Below are 19,248 nucleotides of genomic sequence, written 5' to 3'. Positions count from 1 at the left end.
TCACTATCCACTGCCTGAACGTGACAATCTGGAGCCACGCGCCCTCCCTGCCCCCGTCCCAGAGCGCTGTCCGCTTCCATGCGTGGAGCGGGGAGACGCTGGAGCCGGACGTGTTAGCAGACTCCTGCTGGGTCAGTGTGCCCTTCAGACATCTCTCAGATTAATGAGTGCTGGAAGCAACCGGGCAATTAGCTTTAAAACAGCCACAGCATCATGTGCAAAGAAAATGACCAAAGTATCACAAAAAAACATACATAATTAAAAAACAAAAGCAAATGTACAGACTTAATATTGTAAATATAACTAGGATTTAAAAGCTCCAATTGTTAAATATAAATAGATAGGAATATATAAATAATTAAATATGAAGTCAAATCGTTTGATCTGAATCCAACAGGAATCAAGTACTTTTCATTTGTCAAGTATTTAATTTACATGATTTATCTGGAAATAATATACATTTAGATTTTAAATTGAAATAAATTTTAATAATGCATTTATTGAATTAATGCAAACAAAATCCAAATGATTAATAGGTGCGTTCAGTGTTTTTTCCCTCTGCCTGGCCATAAAAGTCACTGTTTGGATTTAAACAGGCAAATGCTTAAGAGTCTATGATTGGATCATTATCGCAGTGATTATTATGTTTCTACATGTTATATGTTTGGCAACAGTTCTTCTAACCCTAATTGATGGAGTGTGTAGCTTTTCATTTCTTAAACAACCATGTAGGAAGACACATCATGTTCATATTCCAGGATGACAATGTCAAGATTCATCAGGCTCAAACTGTGTAATAATGGTTGGGAGGAACATGAAGAATGATATTTTTTATTAAGAGGCTCATACATTTTTGGTCAAGATCTTGTATTGTCCATGCAAGAGTCCAGCACTCTGTAAAGTCTCTTCCAGCACATCCCAAACACTTTCAGTGAGTTTAAGATCTCGACTCAGAAGAGCCGATTCATGAGTGGAAACGATTCTTCATGCTCCTCCCATATATTTATTCTGCAGGATTTACAATGAGGATGACTGTTTGAAACACATCATCTTAGTCTGTGAAAAGGGTCCATAGTGTTTGTTGTAGTTAACAATAACAACACTGAACTTTAGTCATGAACTTGAGTCACTTTTGCATCACTGATTGTGTGTTTTTTATTGCATAGCAACTGAACGGGCGCTGGCAACATGCTGACTTCCTGTTCCGGGTGTCGGACCCCACCTTACTTCCTGTCAAACGCATTAGCAACCTACCGAAGACAACGCCCTCATCACGCTTTCACCTAGAAGTCGGACCTGTGTGCTTTCTATAGTGTGTGTGTGTGAGATTGTGAGTGTGTGTGCGCTCCTCAAACACACACTGACCCGCCCACATCCCGCCCCCTTCAGTATTCAGCCACTGATTGGACTGCAGAAACAGAAAGAGGTGGTGTGGGCGGGGCTTTGGGTGACAGCATTAGAGACTCCCACAGTCTAAAGGAAATCCCGCCCCTACCAGCCATGGATGTCCAATCAGATTTGATTCCTCTAAAAAACAAGCCAATCATCTCGCAGGGACAAAAACTCAGGACATCCGGGGCCGGAGAAACTGCTAAACCCTCTGTCTCTGTCTTTCTCTCTTCTTCTTCTCTCTTCTTTCTCAGCCTGTTTCTTTGGTGCTCGTTTTTTTTTTTAGTTGCTCTTTCAAATTAATAATAATAATAATAAGTTATTATAATACTTGTACTTTTATAATAAGAATCAAGTTTATTGAAGAGATGAATTAAGATCATTGAGAGGTATTATATGTACATATACACTTATTGTTTCTGATCTTTTATATATTAATTTTGTCACATGTAAAAAAAGAAATGCTAAAGTGCAATAGGAAAACAAAGAAAAAATGATAATTGATTATATATTAAGTGTGCATCTCAATAAGGAAGGTTTTTCAGGGATGTTGTCATTCATTCGTGTCATTTTAACACTCCAGCAGACAGGGAAGTGTGTGTGTTTGTGTTTGTGTGTTTTTGTTTGTGTTCGCGTCCGTGCGTGTGTGTGTATGTGATGGACCAGTAAACGAGTGAAGGTGTATGCTTCTATCAAACTTGCAGACACACCTGTGCATATCAACACGCATGACCCACCTGAGGTGCGCCTGTCACTTTAAGGGGGCGTTTCTCAATGAAAATGGGTGTGTTTTGTTCGAAGGAGTTAATAAGAGTGAATCCCTCATGAGAACACGCCTGGGTCATATTTCAACCAAAAAGAAAAAGAAAGCATATTATTAATATTTGCATTGTGGCATTTTTGTGACTAGCATATTTTTACGGACATCTTTTTTACCGTAATGCATATGGAAATAATTCACCCTTTTTGTACTTACTTTTGTAATTCGTAGGCTATTATTTACTTTGATGATTATCATTACAGAAATGTTGAATTTCTGAAACATTACAGTAAAACGGTCAAATAAAATAAAAATGTTCAGTTGTCATAAAATTATTGTCACAATGCAAAAAGTGGGCCTGAGTGAGCCTTTTTTCTCTGTGCAGTTTCAAGGAGAGAACAAAATAAAAACTTTTTGACAAAAACGTACTTTGAGCTCAAAATATCCGCAGTGTAATGTTTTCTTTTCATTTCTGGGTAAAATATGACTTGGACATGTTCTTAACAGGTTTCGTGAGATTCATTCATCAAAGGCCCGTTCACACCAACAACGATAACGATTAAATCGTCGAAAAATCGTTCGAAAAACTGATGAACGAAAAAAACATCGACAGCCAATCAGAATCCATTCTGCCTTAAGAGCGCGATCATTTAAAGCGACAGACGACACATAGCGCGCGCTTATAGTTATCGTTTTTAGTGTGCATGGGCCTTAAAGTTTTGTCTCGGTAACAATGGTGCTATTTTGAAGCTGTTTTAAAAGTGGATCTTCAAGATGTCGATGCTTTTGTTTAGTGCCCGTGTTACTCTGCACTGAAAAAATATTTTCATTCATCCAATTAAAAAATTTTAGGGTAATGGTTCACATCTATATTTTATAACTTGAGCCAATGAAAAATAAATAACTTGCCCTTACCAATATTTTCTATGTCAATGAAAACTATTTTATAACACTTGGCACAAAGCATATTTTTCTTGTTGAAAAAAATCAATTAATTTAAATTCTATTTTTGATCTAAACAAAAATATATAGATTTAATCAAAACAAAAATTCTCATTTAATAAATATGTATTAGAAATTATTTGTTTTCTCCAATTAAATAGATATTGATTTAATAATACAATTATTTCTCATTTTTAAAAATACAAGTTAATAGAAATTATTTATTTTAAACAAACAAAAAGATATGGATCCAATAAAACATATTTCCCATTAAGGAACATTAATTAATCTTGTCCAAAATCAAATAAAAAAGACACATAATTTTCATTAAATCGATATTTATTGAATTATTATATACAGTACATTACTTCCACACATCCACAATTTCGTGTCAGATTTTCAACATTTGCGACAGACGGCAAGTCCCTCAGAACCTCTTGACCCTCAAGTATGATTCCAATGTTTGTGGGTATACAGCTTGTGCATCTCTGATGACAAAGATTTCCATGGTTTCTGCTGAAGAGTTTTTTCAGCCTCTTCCTTCTCCAACACCTGGAAAAGAATTTAGGAAGGAGAAAAGAAAAAGAAAAAAAGAATAAGGAATCAATACAGCTTGGGTTTCCCCCCAAATTAGTTTACATAATACTAATACTTCTAACTAAATATAAAATTTACTCCAATTTGTTGTTGACATAAATATAAGTTGCACAAACTTTCCAGCACATGGGACTCTGATTTTAGCTGAAAGTAATTGTTTCTATATTTGAAATTAGCCTTCAGACTGTTAGGTCTGAACATAGTCTGATGGCTAATTTTGAAGTGGACAGCCATATCTAGCGTTTTCACATCTCTAAAGTAATCTGGCCTTACCAGGAAATCTTTGATGAGGGTCCTCCACTGTTTCTCCCAGGTAAAGGATGAGATATTTAAGTGCTCTTTGTAGCGGTGTCAGTATCCTGCATCAAGATAGTACAAATTTGGCATGAGGGTACATTGTGGTCAACAAACTTTAGCACAATATATGTTATCAGTTGATATAATAATCATTACAATATATGATTCAATAGTGTCAATCCTATTACTAACGCCACGAAAAAATGTCTGCCCCCCAGTGTCCTCTGGCTAGTACTACACTTTTTTGAAAACCAACTGACATCAACCGATTGGCGCCAATGCAGCAATACTTCCATAAATAAAAAGCATACAATCCATAAATAAATGACCATTGTGAGTGTCGACAGTCATAAGTTTTAGTTAACGTTACCATTAATCACAAGTGAACGCCAGTCCTTTTACATGTAAGTTAACGTTAGCTCCTTAGTTGTTGATCAGGTTTCTACGGTTTTAACCAGAGAACGTCATTCTTATGACGCTGCATCGAGATAACGTTATGTTCAATGATTAAACGTTCACGTTAATTACCATTGTAAAATCAAAATAAGCCAGGGGTAAACGTATGTGTTCCCTTTTGCAATCGGTCAGGAATTGATTAACGTCGACACATTAACGTTAACTTGCCTAGTGTAAACTAAGCTAGCTAACACATTTTTAAACTAATGTAAGTTACATAACGATATCTACCAGATAAATTCGGCAGAGCAACATGTCTTGTACAGGCTACTAAATATACAGCAGCACATTTAAATGGTTGTTTGTTTCACTTACTTCAGTTTATCCGCGATGAAATCTGATTCTCTCTGGAGCAGCAAAGTGATCCACGGAACGTAGAAGAGCGGTTACATCGGTCTGCTGACTGGTCGTGGTCGTCGAGAAGATTTGTGTTTAATGCCCATGCGCAATCCTGTGTGTAACCTTGAAATTGTACATTCGTCGAAACAAATATTTCTTATTTGAGCTCTTAATGAAAAATATTTATATTTAACTATGTTTTGAACGAAAAAAATATTATTTGAAAAGTAAAACAAATAATGGTAAACTGAATTGAAAGACAAATTATTAATTGGATGAAATACTGCTTGAAAACCTTTTTACAGTGTGAATTATGATGTTAGTGTGAATATTGTGTACTTTAAAGGTGCTCAGAAAAGTCATTTAATACATGTTTAATCTGTATGTGCGTTTGCAGCATATGTTGAATACATTACGCGATAAACTGGCCAAAGTGCTTTCCTTTGTGGTTACAGAACAGTTTTGTAGGCTATACTTTCACCTCACCAGCTCAAACATCAACTAATGCCTTTAAGGGAAAACATTTCAGTAGCTATACGTTTTTAAGTGGCATCAGAAAGTGTATATTATCATATGCAAATAATGGTCGTAATCTCGTGAACGATATGTTGCGTTCCCTAAACCAAGGAAACAGCATTTCGAAGCGTTTTGTTCCTTTATTCTTCAGGACCGTGTGTATAATTCTGCCGGCTTTGATGTATACAGTGAGTCCCTTTTGCTAATTTAATGTTATTTAAATTTACAAACGCGCTTTTTAACCAAATTCTCTGTTGTGACAGAGTTTCTCTCCAGATAACTTAATTATCCGTATGCCAACTGCTCTTACGGTTGATAGATTTATTTTATGTGTAAATTTGGGGTTCCAGAGAACAATATATTGCTTTTTCAATCTGTTTTTATTTTTCTATCCTGTTTAATTTTTTTGTCTATAATAATAATAATAATAATAATCTAAAGTCGTACTGTACCAGGACTGTGTTCTATATTATTTCTAAGGTTCTAAGATGAATTTTAAAACATGTGAACGTTCCATGTCAGAATGTTGGAATTCTGATTACCTCATCGCTCTTCAGTTTCTGTTTGTGAAAATTCAACCCTCCAATTCAAGGCTCAGAAAACTAATCTCTGTCAAATTAATAATCAGTTCTCAATCGCTCTCTCTCTCTCTCTGAACACGTCCTCCGTTTCGCTCAGTGTTGTTCTTTGTGTCAGTTTTCCCTACTTGGTTACATATGTGGATTCTGAATTGGAATTAATGCTTACATACCCAATAAAGATGTTCTTACACCAAAGCCTGCGTTTGGACTTGTTGTTTGATTAATAAAAACCAACAGACATTATAACTCTTATCGTTGCACTTCATTTAGGCTAAAAGATATCTTTATTGTCCATATGATAACCTTTAGATTCTCAAGATCACTCCAGAGTTATTATACTCACTTAATATTGTTGGGTTAAAAATAACCCAACTATGGGTTGGTATAGCCCAACAGTTGGGTTATTTCTAGAAATTACCCAACGTTTTTAAAAATTACCCAATATTTGTTGAAAATAGCCCAACATGTTGACCCATGTGTAACCCAACGTTTTTTTACTGTGTAGTTAAGTGAAACTTAAACCGTATAAATTGTTGCTTAAACGATAAACGCTATAGGCCTATTTTATCAGTTAGTTTAGTCAAATAACTATAAAATACAAATGAATAAACTATATAGACACAACACTTTACACTAAGGTCTCTTTTGTTAACATTAGCTAACGCATTAACTAACATTAACTTTGATTTATAAAATTTGTTTTAATTAATTGAATTGTTTTAATGTTTAAGTTAAATTAATTGTATGAATGTTAGTTAAAATAAAGATGTTCATGTTAATGTTCACAGTGCATTAACAGATACAACTTTGGATATTAAAAATGTATTAGTAAATGTTGAAATTAACATTAAAGATTAATAAGTATTGTAAGTATGAGTCTTGTTCAATCTAGTTAATGTTAGCTAAATTAAACCTTATTCTAAAGTGTCACCTTGAAATTAAAAAAACAAATATGACAAAAACACATAACAAAAATGCAATAAAGTTGAAATGAAAACAAAATAACTAATTAAAAATAAAAACTATGAGCAGATCTCAATGATAAACTGTAAAAAAAGATCAATAATTTATGACAACACAAGTTTTTACATTGCTTCAACTTTTTTGTTATACACGATTCATCTATTTTTTTTAAGTCAGTTTACTGTAATTTAAGTTTAAATGACTTAATCATCCACGTTGATTGTACTTAATTTAAGACGGTGTACTAAAATAAAATGTGATCACGGAACTTGAAAGGAAAAAGGTTTCACAACAAGTGATCATTTCTGTTCATTTATTAAAAACAGGCAAGGTTATTTAAATACAAATCTTTATTTAGCATTTTAATCTTGATTTACAGTAATTGCTGTTCTTTGCTCAGCTTTTAATACAAATGAATATGAATGCAGTACAAACACTTCAATTCCAGCGCTTCAACGAGTAACTGCAGAAATCTGAGTTAAAAATCGAGTTGCATTAAGAAAACATCTTGTCCTTCATACAACCAGATCGTTATTATTCGTTTTTAACCTGATGGCGTTCATCCACTTTACTGATTCCATAATCCTTTCAGAATATTCAGAATATTTTAAGTTAGAACAAATACAGTACAATGACAATGAGCACATAACATTTTCAAGTTTATTGTATTATTTGGCAAGAATAGGTTATTCTAGGGTGAAAAAACAGTCATCACATGTATAATTGTTTTAGTGCTGTTCTGAATTATCTTGGCTATCAATTCAATATAAACCACGCCTGATAAACTACTCAGTTGCTTTACTCATAATAGTTTGATTTGAATTGAATTGATTCCTATTTTCAATCAATTTCACCAAGATTGACAAATACTGAAGTGTCAGTCGGTCAACTATTGAGATTTACCTGCTCTGAATGATGTCAAATGTATAGCTGAAGACACTCACATACGCACCATAAAACTCACACATGTGCTTCATAAAAGAAAGTGTGCAAGAATGATGAAAGTGATAAAGATAAAGGGGGTGTGTCCTGAACTGGAGGGGGCGGAGCCATGGAGGTCGTGTCCACACAGAGCGCGCTCCAACAGCAGGTGTGTCTCAGGTGTGACGCCTGCAACACACACACACACACACACACACACACACACACACACACACACACACACACACACACACACATTACTGCAGAACTGACAGTACTGTTATTGTTGAGTAAAACACTAATTCAAAATAATAATCAAACTTTATAAATATAAATAGCAGATAAATAATACTAAAAATAACACTGATATCTAATTGATAACAGGGACGTATTATGTAATAGTATTGTTTCATGTCGACTCTAAAGCCTGAGTTTTAAAGCTGCAGTGTAAGAGATCTAATGCTTTTAAACACTGACATTGCAGGAAGTCCTTAATCTGCTCTATTACACCTGTTTCTAGACTTGATGACACCGCAAATATTTATTATGTAATAAAAGTATAATTATAAGCTACTGTGGAACATATGAACCTTTTCTGTAAGAACAGAAGACCAGAATAAATGATTATATAAAGTCTCAAAAGTCTACAAAAGAACCCTGCGCTGAATACTAGCCTATAATGTAATGCTGTTGATTTACCCTTCGGTCTCCACTGGGGGCGCTAGCAGCTTCACTGACACTTACAGGAAATATTACCCAGATCTGTTTATTTTTTAATGTACTTACTTAAAAAAAAAAAAAAAAAAAAAAAAACAATTACAATTAATTAAATTATTTCATTTTGGAATCAGTAAGTTTTTAATAACATAAAGCATTTTTTTTTCAACAGTATAAATACACATTAATTTAAATGCATTTTTTATTATGTAATTTATTTTATAATTTGATCAAAGCTGTATTTTCAGCATAATCACTCCAGTCTTCAGTGTCACATGATCCTTCAGAAATCATTCTGATATGATGATTTGATGCTCAAGAAACATTTGTTTTTATGATCAATGTTGAAAACAGTTGTGCTGCTTCATATTTTTTGTGGAAATAAGAAAGAAATAGAATAGAAAGGTTAAAAGAACAGCATTTATTTAAGATTTAAATCTTTTGTAACATTATAAATGTATTTTCTGTACTTTTTGATCCATTTAATGCATCCTTGCTGAAAAAGTATTCACTTCTTTCAAAAAATCTTTTGTATGATAGTCTGTCTGTATGATAGTCTCTCTAGCTATGATTATTTAGGGGTCTTTAGCCTTAATTTTTGAAAACCACTGTCCTTTTTTATCTGTAAATCAATAATTCCCGCCCATATATGGTCATATGAAGTGCATGTGCCATTATTGATGAGCAGTGTCCTGTTTCCGACATTACACAATCAGTCGATATGGGCGTGTTAGCGTAGAGCAAAAGCAGGGCCAAAACACTTTTTTGTTTATTTAAATGCAGGTTATTAAAAGTATTTCAGGACATGAATGAGTGAGAAACTCACTGTGTTGCGACCATTCCTCCCAGAGATGCTGAAGTTCCTCATCATGTTCATGAGTGTGATCTGAGGTAAAACATCGGCATCCAGCAAAACAAAATAATAAAAAAAATAAACGAACGTTTTAATTTTCACATTTAACATCATTGAACTGCATAGTAGCACAATGTTTTTTTTTTTTTCTAAGGCACGTCTATAAAAGCTACTTATTTGAACTAAGGCCTAATCCTGGCTTAATCTAAGCCCTGTCTGTGAAACCGGCCTCAGGGTGATAAATGCAGGGTTGAAGAGTAACGAACCGCCGTCGCTGTGCTGGAACAGGAGCTGCCTCAGCTCTCTCAGGGCTCTCGTCAGGTTCTCCAGCTGGTCGTGGAGGTGGATGTTCTCCTCGATCAGTGCGTGGATGGTGTCCTGAAGCTCAAACGCTCGACAACACACGGCCAGCAGCAGCACACCAACACACACACAGCGCAGAGCCCGCGAGCGATGCATCCTCAACACAAACTCACACACACCGGCACACACTGTCCTCACAACGGCATCTTCACTCACACACTCGCCGTGGAGCTTCTGCTGGCTGAGGGACGCACTGCTCTCACACACTCATCTGACAATCCAATGCAGTGAAACTAATCTAATGAGAGTGTGTGAGAGAGAGAGCTCTACTTTATCCAGATCAATTCAATCATTAAATGAACTCATGAACGCGCTCATAGATTATCCTGATGCAACACGATAAAACACTCCAGCTGCACTGCAGTCAGTGTTGCCAGATTGGGACAGTGATTTCCAGCCCAAAAGCTCACCAAAACCCGCCCACTACAAGAAAAAACCGCCCAAAATTTTACTGCCGCCAAAATAATATGATATAAATTCATTACCATGTCATTCAAGGTTGATAAGCACAATTTTTATCTCCTTAAAACAAAATAACAATGATAAAAAAAAAAAAAAATTCCAGGAAAACAGATCAAAACAGGGCAATAATAAAGGAGAATTAGCCAATGACTAAAATGTCCAGATGGACACTGTCAAAACGGCAATCAAGAAATGAACCGATTACTTTAACCCTCGGAAGTACACATTGCAGAACATAACGCAGAATTTAGCAGTCAAACTCATTCATCGTTGATTCAAACCTTTTTCAGCAGCTGTCAGGGTCGAGTATAGTGCAATCTGGACGGTGTAAAAGTTGCCGATGTCTCTGGTAAGGTTAGGTTAGTGTGCACATGGCCATGGACATATTTCACGTCCCATATTTCATTTAATTTCAAGTCATTCAACTGTGCTCTCCTCAGAGTTATTCACCATCTATCTCCCACCAGGTGTACGTTTTTAGAGTTGCTCACTATCTTACTCTTACTGTGTAGATAAAACTTACTGTTTAGTAGGCTATAGCTAGCCTATCACTTTGACATTAGCGATCACTTGAATATACAGCTACAACTTATCGCGCTCAATCGCATCTGCCTGCTGAGCACTGATTGGCTAAAAGTGCGTGCTCGTCGGTGATGTCAACACTAACGCCAGCTGACTCTGCATGGGCGCGCGTGTGTGTACAGTAATGTCATGATGACTGATTTTATGGACTACATGCACACTTTAGTTTAGTTTTTTAATCAATTAGACTTTAAAATGTAGATGTTTGAAAACCGCCGACCTGACCCCAAACCAGCCCAAATTTTGTCCACCCGCCCAAACCCTTTTTTACCCGCACAATCAAATTCAAAACCGCCCAATTGGGCGGGAACCCGCCCAATCTGGCAACACTGACTGCAGTTTTACCACAGAACCACAGATTGTGTGTGGGTTTACGGGTTAGCAAGAGTTGTTTAACCAAAAACCATTAACTTCTGAATGACAAAAAAAAAAAAAAAAAAAAAAAGAAAAGAAAAAAGTGTTGTTATAGTTAAATAAAATGATTACAAACTGTTAAGAGTAAATGAAGTAAAGACAAGCAAAATAAAATGTAAACGATAGATGAAAAGCATAAACTGAAAGAAAAACAGAACATTTAGAAATGTTGCCTTACAATAAAACAAACAAGCAATAGGCTGTAGAAATATCGAAAAATAATAAAAAATGACAAAAATACACAATTAAAACAAACTAAAATTAACATGAAAACTGAAAATCTAAAAAGAAATGCTAATTCAATATTAATAAATACTTTATTAGTATATAAATAACACTATATACACTCATTTGCTATTCCAAGCAAATGAGATATGAGAGCTGCAGCAGAGGAAGATTTTAAAGTCCCCCTGTAGTCAATAATTGTATCCCTTAAAACATCTTTGATCACCAAAATTACATATTTAAACGTTTTTTCTTTGGGAAAAAAAAATTCTTCATGCCTTAAAAGCTTGAATGTAACTCTACACCCTTGCCTCATTTAGTATACATGGTTCTAGAAATATGTAAACTAGCCCCGCCTCCACTCAGCTCAGAGATCCATTAGTTGACGTGATTGGTTACGTTTGTGACGTCAGAAACACCAGCGATTTCCAACAGTTTTTGAGACTGTCTTTGGTTCACTGCAGTTTTAAAGGGTAACTAAACCCCTGGTCAGAGCCTGACTCCACCCACTGGCAATATCTGAAATATTTGCATCTGAGACGCATCTCTCTGTAGGCAAGGGCGTGGTCTGACGTCAAAGGGTACAACTTCCAATAGGAAAATACAACTGCAGTAGCCACCGTTCAACCTGAAGAGGGCAGCACTCAGACGTTTTTACACCATATATTGTAGAATTAAAACACTTTATACCCAAATGTCAAAAAAATTACTTGAATCAATGAACAGCATTAATAAAGCCCCAGCATTAATAAAGCCCCAGTCTTACAGATCATTAACTAAAAAAAAGTTGTTTTAGGGTTTAGTTACCCTTTAAGGAGAAAATACTCTACAATGGTGTTAACATGTGAATTGGCACATTGTTTGTCTTAAAGCATATTGAAAACACCACATAGACATATAAACATTAAAAGCTTGATTTTACCCACAGAGGGACTTTAAGTAAATAACAAAGAAGAATCGCACAAGTACATACAGCTTTAGAATGACGTGAGGATTAATAAATGACGTTGAAGAGACTAAAAGACTTGAAGTTGGGAGAGCCAAATGTATAACACAAGGACACTAACAGGACATCTCAGATGCATGTGCATCTACGTTATACTTACATTTGGCCATGCAGGATTATTTACACCTTCATGTAAAGACAAGGGGGAAAGTGGCAATGCGATGCATGGGAAAACTTTTTGTAGCATGAACTGAGATGAACAGGAATGTTAGTGAATGGTACCATTCATATTTAAAGAAGTAATACTAGTCAGAAAAAGTGGTTTAATGCTTCATTACCTTGACATTTTAAGTATGACATTAAGTGTTGATTTAATGGGAAACATCCTGATAATACATTAAACAATCTGCTCTTAATCCAACCCTGTAAACCAAGACAACTTTAAGCCGCCTTTTCTCTTCATGAAATGCCTTGTTAGACCAGTGACAGTAAAAAACTAGAATATCCAACCTGGCTTCACAAGTAAAGTGAAGTTCACTAGTTAAACTCAGTGAGTTTAATGTTTTGTGAGTGTACACCAATTAAAAATGAGACCTACAGGTAGAGAAAGTTTGACCAAAAGCATTTTATTAAGTCAGAAGCTGTAAATGCAACTATTTATGAACTCTTGGGAGCCCTGGCGCGCTTCTTCTTCACCACCACAGGCTTCTGACTCCTCAGGATGGCGCTCACGCGTCTCACAGCCGCCTGGAGGACACAGACAGAGCATCAGTCTACCGGACAGCTGAAGTGCATTCACTCCATACTTCACTCCATACTGCATCTACTGTGGAGCTGTACTAAGAGTACACCGAACTAAGAGTTTAAAACTATTTCCCAGAAGCAAATTGTGTCCAATTACAAATGACTAAAGTAAACCGTAGAATCGATGATAAATCCTTCATGCCTTTGTGTGGCCGTGTAAACTCACCATGCGCAGGTCTCTCCTGTATTTGTTTTTGCGGATGATGTTCCTCACGCTGGCGAGGGTGGCGCGAGAGTTCTTGTTGATGGTGATCTTCTCGTATGAGGTGGCAGGTTTACGCTGACCTGAAACACATGCAACCAATAAGCTTAGTCAAAGAACGCCAGCAGATGTTTATAAAGATGATTCAGTGCAGATGAATGGTTTATTTCAGAGATAAAAATCACATTACATTGAGACCTACAGAATCTAATTCCAAAACAAATGTCTTGATGCAACTGCATTATACAAACAACTAGCATCTGAACGATTCTAATACGCAACCTCATTATTTCCTGGGCATTTAAAAGTTGGATCCCTGAAAAAAATGTCACTGTTGTCCATCAGCTTGTGTCATAAACTAGCGGAGCCTCACTCACCTGCACGTTTCTTCAGGACGACGACCACACCTTTGCCATCAGCGGCCGGCTCGATGCCAACGGTCTTCTTATGAATGAGGCCATTGAAGCGGAAAGAATTCCTGGCTTTCAGGTTATTTGGTTCCTGACCATGAGAGAAGGGTATGCAAGATTAGAAATTAGAATTAGAAATGTATAACGAACAAAAAAAACACTGGAAATGTTCAGCAGGACAACTATAGAAGTGTTCGGACAGAGTCACACACAGCAGTAGAGACAAAAATGCCAATAATTAAACCGCATAATTAAGCTTATCAATTTATTTTATCAAGGTATTTTGGTGCAAACTATTTAAGACAGTAAAATTACTCCAATTCCAAGATAGACAGGTTATGGCATTCCTCATCCCTAAGCAATAAAGAAAGTCTTGTGGCAGGCGAGTAAATTACACTTCCGTTTACACCGTCAAAACTATCAGTTTTCCTACTCGTGTTTAGTTGGTATTCTGGATCGCAGAATATTAGGTGATATTAAGATATTTTAGAGATGGAAAACCCTGAAGCAAAATTAGATACACTAGATTACATCTACATATGAAAGGATGGGGGGGGGGAATAAACTAATTTCTAAGCCAGCATCCATTCTCGAGTCAGTGTTTCCGCATTAACACACACAATATCAGCTTATTAATGTGAATTAAACTAAACCCATTAAAGTGTTAGTTCACCCAAATTGTTTTTAATTCTGTCATCATGTAACCTTCATGTTGTTCCAAACACGCAAGACTTTCGTTCATCTTCGGAACACAAAAGATGATGCTTTTAATGAAATCTGAGAGCTTTCTGTCCCTGCTTTGACAGTCTACACAACTATCACTCAAGACCCATAAAGGTAGTAAAGACATCCAAAGTAATCCATGTGACTCCAGAGGTTTATCCTCAATATTATGAAGGGACGTGAGTGCTTTGTTCGGGCAAAAAACAAATTACCAATTTATTTTCAAAATATTAAACTCCAATGCACGTTCAGGCAACAACATCTGATCTTACACGCATTGTGGAGCTCTCGTGAACACACGTTAGAGATTGATATTTTTGGGTTTGGAACAACATGAGGGTGAGTAATTAATGACAAGAATTTTAATTTTAGGGTGACCAATCCGTAAAGGCCTGGTGTCTGACTTACAGTGCTGTACGTCTGTTTGTTCCTCTTGATAAGGAAACTGGAGGTGTTCCTGATGACCATCCACTGCAGGTGGGACGATGCCATAGTGACTCCTGAATCAAGCAAGGCAACAAATAAGAATAAGAAACAGTCTACAATTAGACATCTACAAAGCCACATAACCTTACATCCTATAATAAAACAAATTCATTTAGAAATAATACACACACACACACAATTTGCGCCTGTAATACTATCAAAACTCAACCCTCTAATGAAACTACAGAGCTGCAAAACAGCAATGGCACAAACACTCAACACAGGTTACGTTCAATTTGAGAGAGAGAGAAAAATATCTTTATTTGTTATCAGTCGATGCTGAAATGTAACATGTTTAGCGGTGTGGTGCTTGTCTCACTCGCTGCAGGCCTCGCTAAGCAACACCGGTAGAGTTTATAATGAAATATCCTCCTCTTTATTTTCTCTACACCGAATGTTGCAGGTCATAATCAGCTTATAACATATTCGATGCTCTTATATGGACATTTAATGCTGAAATGTGCGTTATATAGCGTTTAATGTAGCTTTGAAAAGTAACACACGACGACCACGTTACCTTTTCAGCAGAGGAAGAGAGAAGGAAAGGAATGAGTTCCAGTTCCGGCGGTTCTTACGTAGTTTCTTACGCCTATACGAGGGATTAGTAATTTAGTCATTTACATTCGATTCAGAGTGTAGTAAATGACAAAGCAAATATTTCAGATGTCTTTTAAAAAAAATGTAGGAAACGTTTTCTAACACTTTCTATAAAAAAATTTTTTTAAACAGAACTATATACTTCATGGACAGCGCGGATGAACATCAAGCGCGCACACGCGGGTGATGCAGCTTGAGTACGTCACTCGATCTGTGTGTGCTCTTCGTCATTTTCATGCGTTCTCTAACAACCACAACAACCCAGCTCTGCAAATACATGATTATGGTTATTATTTGAGGATAGTTAAACAATGTAAATGACAGCGGAGCCCAGACAGATTAGATTATTATTCGAATGATTAAATAACCAGTTAATCTTCATCAGCCAATGCTGCAGTGATGGAGAATGATGAAGATCAGGAGACTCTGGGAGAGAAACTGTATGATCTGATTTATCCTAAATACACTGAGATGACACCTAAACTTACAGGTGATAGAGAATGACTATCTATCTATCTATCTATCTATCTATCTATCTATCTATCTATCTATCTATCTATCTATCTATCTATCTATTGTCTGTCTGTCTGTCTGTCTGATATAGTGGTTTAACTTTAGTCATGTCATGCAGGTATGTTGCTGGAATTGCCTGTGTCTGTTGTGGCTCAGATGTTGTATGATGAAGCTCTGCTGAATAAAGCACTGGAAAGAGCACTGACCGCTCTCACATCATCTGACCACAGGTATCACACAGTACTGCCACTTGACAATAAAACAAACAGATTTTTTACACACACACAAACACAAAAAACTGACCTTAAAATGCACAGTAATGGATGGATACAAATCGCATTATATTAAGCATACAATGTTGTGACTTTACTGGGCAACAATGTATTATACAACTACTTAAAATGTTTCTAAATTAATATTACATACTTTTTCACATATTAGGTATAGTACATACTAAGTGCATAACCTCTGTCTTATTCTCTTCCTAGTGAACCCGTGTCTCACACTGATGATGCGGTGTCTGTGTCCTCCGACTCTCTGGGTGAACAGCTGTATGACCTCATTGACCTCTACAACACTGGACATACACAGAAAATAACTGGTACATTTATTGACACTGCAAAAAAAACAACACACACACCAAATAAGGGAATTTACAGTCTGTTACAATAGTAACATTGCCATGGCAACTGTGCAGGCATGTTATTGGAGCAGAAGAAGGAGGCGGTGCTTCAGCTGCTGTCGGATCACGTGCTCCTCGAGGAACGGGTCAAGATTGCCTTGAAAACCTTGCAGGAGTAGGTGCCTTTGGATTCATTATTATCAGTGTCGAGCAGATTTCAGAATTCAGATCATGAGTTAGAATTTGAACGAAGTACAGAATGTTGAATTGTAATGATATACTAGCAAGAATTAGCATTAAAAGATTACAGGAAAGTTTCAAATATGCTAGAAACAGAATGTCCTCTATCTGCGGCGTAGGCAGGGTGACGAGGCGACAGACGTGAGTGACAGCTCAGACAGAGAGGAAGTGGAATCCATCGGCGAGACGCTTTTCAGTTTTGTGCATCAGTTAGACCCCGCCCACTGTGCTGACATCACAGGTGAGTTATTAAGCTCATTTGAATACAGGGGTCTTGATTGAGAGATGCTGCGTCCGAAATCGAATACTTCCCTACTATATAGCATGCGGAAAACAGAGTAGTATGTCCGAATACATATTCAAAAAGCAGTCGGTGAAAAGTACCCGGATGACCTACTACTTCAGTGGTCACTTTACTATCCCATGAGGCAGTATGCAATTTCGGACGCAGCAAGTGTTTTTGTACACACTATGTGATATGTATTAATGTGTACTCGTGTGTAGGGATGCTACTGGAAATGGATTCTGGAACTCTGCGACAGATTCTGTCCGACCGGAGCATGTTGGAAGTTGCAGTTCAGAGAGCAAAAAGTGCACTGGTACTTCAACCAAATATACACACACACACTCAGGGCGAAGGATGCGTTTGTGCTTTTAAGCTATAATATTGCTCACAACCATAACTTTGAGTTACAGAACTCTTAAAGGGACAGTTCACTCAAAAATTAAAATTCTGTCATCATTTACTCACCCTCAAGTTGTTCCAAACCTGTATGAGTTTCTTCTGCTGAACACAAAAGAAGATATTTTGAAGAATGTCTGTAATCAAACAGTTGTTGGACCCCATTGACTTCCATGATTTTTTCTTCTTCTCCACACTATAGAAGTCAATGGGGTCCATCGACTGTTTGATTACAGACATTCTTCAAAATATCTTCTTTTGTGTTCAGCAGAAGAAAGAAACTCATACAGGTTTGGAACAACATGAATGTGAGTAAATGATGACAGAATTTTCATTTTTGGGTGAACTATCACTTTTAAGTTTTAAGCTGGTAAATAATGAACAAGAAAGAGCTGGACTGAAGTTTCCTGGACTGAACAAATAATAATAATGTTCTCTGTCCACAGGAGGGGGTTTTGAGCCCAACACACACACACATGTCAGAATGAGGAATGGAATCACTTGAGGAAATCTGTACTTGGGACTTTTGGGCCCAAATTGCTGTACATTTTACATGTATATTTCAAAACAACGTTTACATGGACTTCTTATTTTTCATGGATTGTTTTTAGGATTTTTGCCACTTTTTATTGATAGGAATAGGGAAGATCAAATGACTGTGAAAGGGGAAAAAAGGGGGGAATTGCATCAGGAAAACAAACAGGCTGGATCTGAACCTGCTTCACCTGCATGAGAAACATGAGAAAATGTGTCTGGACTCTAGAGCATCTGCACTAAACACTAGTTCATGGCTTCGACATTCCTGCACATTTACATTATTCTGTTGATTTGTGTCATATAATCAGCTATAAAATAATATATGACTGTAAATAAAGAATGAAGAGTTTCATACTGTAGTTTTGTATGAGATTCATGTAAATTCTACTAATATTACAGCCATGCAGATAATAAAGACATGATGAAATGCTTTTAAGTACACCGTTTTCAACTGTTTGGTTAGTCCTTTTTAATGTAATTTTTTTTGCTATCTGCTTTAGCTAGTCAGTGGTAGATCTATTGGTGAGAAAAACATTCTCAGGCTATATTGCACAAAAATACAGTTCCGATTAAAAGTTTGGGGTCACTAAGATTAAAAAAATATATATATTATAACTTTTATTCAGCAAGGATTCATTAAATCGACTGTAAGGGACAGTAAATACATTCATAATATTACAAAAGATTTCTATTTCAAATAAATGGTGTCAAAGAATCCTGACATTTTTTTTGATCAGTTTCCACAAAAATATTAATTAGCACATTGTTCAAAAGTTTTCAACATTAATAATCATAAATATTTCATGAGCAGCAAATCATATTAGAATGATTTCTGAAGGATCATGTGACACTGAAGTAATTAAGCTGAAAATTCAGCTTTGATCACAGGAATAAATTACATTTTAAATAAATTGTAATAATAGCTCACAATATTACTCTTTTTAACTATATTCTGATCAAATATATGCAGCTTTGGTGAGCATGAGAGAATATATATTTTTTTAATCTTACCAACCCCAACCCTTTCAGTGATCGTGTAGATACATGGGTAGTAAACACGCATCTACAACTGTTTAAATACCATTATGCACATTATTTTATAGTATTAA

General features: G+C 36.2%; 4 protein-coding genes and 1 long non-coding RNA gene across 5 annotated transcripts in view; 2 read left to right on the top strand and 3 right to left on the bottom strand.

Annotated features, from left to right (window-relative positions):
* col27a1a (collagen, type XXVII, alpha 1a) overlaps positions 1-1,445 on the top strand; it is a 66,505-nt gene extending 65,060 nt beyond the window's left edge. Inside the window, exons 60-61 of the mRNA XM_084387574.1 lie at positions 1-131; positions 1,167-1,445. The exon at positions 1-131 is cut by the window's left edge and continues 70 nt beyond it. Coding sequence (XP_084243700.1) covers positions 1-131; positions 1,167-1,313 — 278 coding nt within the window. The 3' untranslated portion in view covers positions 1,314-1,445. The remainder of the gene's footprint in view (positions 132-1,166) is intronic.
* A 1,967-nt stretch (positions 1,446-3,412) lies between these two features.
* On the bottom strand, positions 3,413-4,894 carry LOC311277300. The gene is made up of 3 exons (XR_014625201.1): positions 4,757-4,894; positions 3,962-4,047; positions 3,413-3,643 (listed from the first exon to the last, which is right to left on the bottom strand). It is a non-coding gene; the product is annotated as an uncharacterized lncRNA (long non-coding RNA).
* A 2,243-nt stretch (positions 4,895-7,137) lies between these two features.
* On the bottom strand, positions 7,138-10,060 carry LOC311276629 (uncharacterized protein). Its single transcript, XM_084386411.1, has 3 exons — positions 9,598-10,060; positions 9,305-9,364; positions 7,138-7,950 (listed from the first exon to the last, which is right to left on the bottom strand). The coding sequence occupies exons 1-3, from the start codon at positions 9,788-9,790 to the stop codon at positions 7,814-7,816; spliced, it is 390 nt and encodes a 129-aa protein (XP_084242537.1). The 5' UTR covers positions 9,791-10,060; the 3' UTR covers positions 7,138-7,813.
* Positions 10,061-12,933: 2,873 nt separating this feature from the next.
* Positions 12,934-15,707, bottom strand: rpl28 (ribosomal protein L28). The gene is given in 7 exon segments (XM_084388289.1): positions 12,934-13,070; positions 13,294-13,412; positions 13,707-13,830; positions 14,871-14,962; positions 15,466-15,467; positions 15,469-15,537; positions 15,688-15,707. Coding segments are annotated over 7 exon segments (501 nt in total). The 5' UTR covers positions 15,693-15,707; the 3' UTR covers positions 12,934-12,980.
* A 13-nt stretch (positions 15,708-15,720) lies between these two features.
* On the top strand, positions 15,721-18,575 carry LOC311277840 (uncharacterized protein). Its single transcript, XM_084388288.1, has 7 exons — positions 15,721-16,035; positions 16,177-16,288; positions 16,547-16,659; positions 16,756-16,855; positions 17,040-17,161; positions 17,425-17,519; positions 18,049-18,575. The coding sequence occupies exons 1-7, from the start codon at positions 15,945-15,947 to the stop codon at positions 18,088-18,090; spliced, it is 675 nt and encodes a 224-aa protein (XP_084244414.1). The 5' UTR covers positions 15,721-15,944; the 3' UTR covers positions 18,091-18,575.
* The last annotated feature ends 673 nt before the right edge of the window (positions 18,576-19,248 follow it).

This window comes from Rutilus rutilus (genome assembly GCF_951802725.1).
Source record: "Rutilus rutilus genome assembly, chromosome: 18".
NCBI classification, from domain to species: domain Eukaryota; kingdom Metazoa; phylum Chordata; class Actinopteri; order Cypriniformes; family Leuciscidae; genus Rutilus; species Rutilus rutilus.
The sequence above is the reverse complement of the archived record's forward strand: the minus strand, read 5'-3'. Positions and strand labels throughout refer to the sequence as shown.

What these genes read in the sequence shown, in the direction of transcription:
- LOC311276629 (XM_084386411.1), bottom strand. Translation starts at nt 9,790, where the DNA reads ATGCATCGCTCGCGGGCTCTGCGCTGTGTGTGTGTTGGTGTGCTGCTG. An exon ending in GTTCCAGCACAGCGACGGCG is followed by an intron (nt 9,365 to 9,597) that starts GTTCGTTACTCT and finishes GTTTTACCTCAG; the next exon opens with ATCACACTCATGAACATGAT. An exon ending in GGAGGAATGGTCGCAACACA is followed by an intron (nt 7,951 to 9,304) that starts GTGAGTTTCTCA and finishes TGTGTGTTGCAG; the next exon opens with GCGTCACACCTGAGACACAC.
- LOC311277840 (XM_084388288.1), top strand. Translation starts at nt 15,945, where the DNA reads ATGGAGAATGATGAAGATCAGGAGACTCTGGGAGAGAAACTGTATGAT. An exon ending in GATGACACCTAAACTTACAG is followed by an intron (nt 16,036 to 16,176) that starts GTGATAGAGAAT and finishes CATGTCATGCAG; the next exon opens with GTATGTTGCTGGAATTGCCT. An exon ending in GCCTTGAAAACCTTGCAGGA is followed by an intron (nt 16,856 to 17,039) that starts GTAGGTGCCTTT and finishes TCTGCGGCGTAG; the next exon opens with GCAGGGTGACGAGGCGACAG.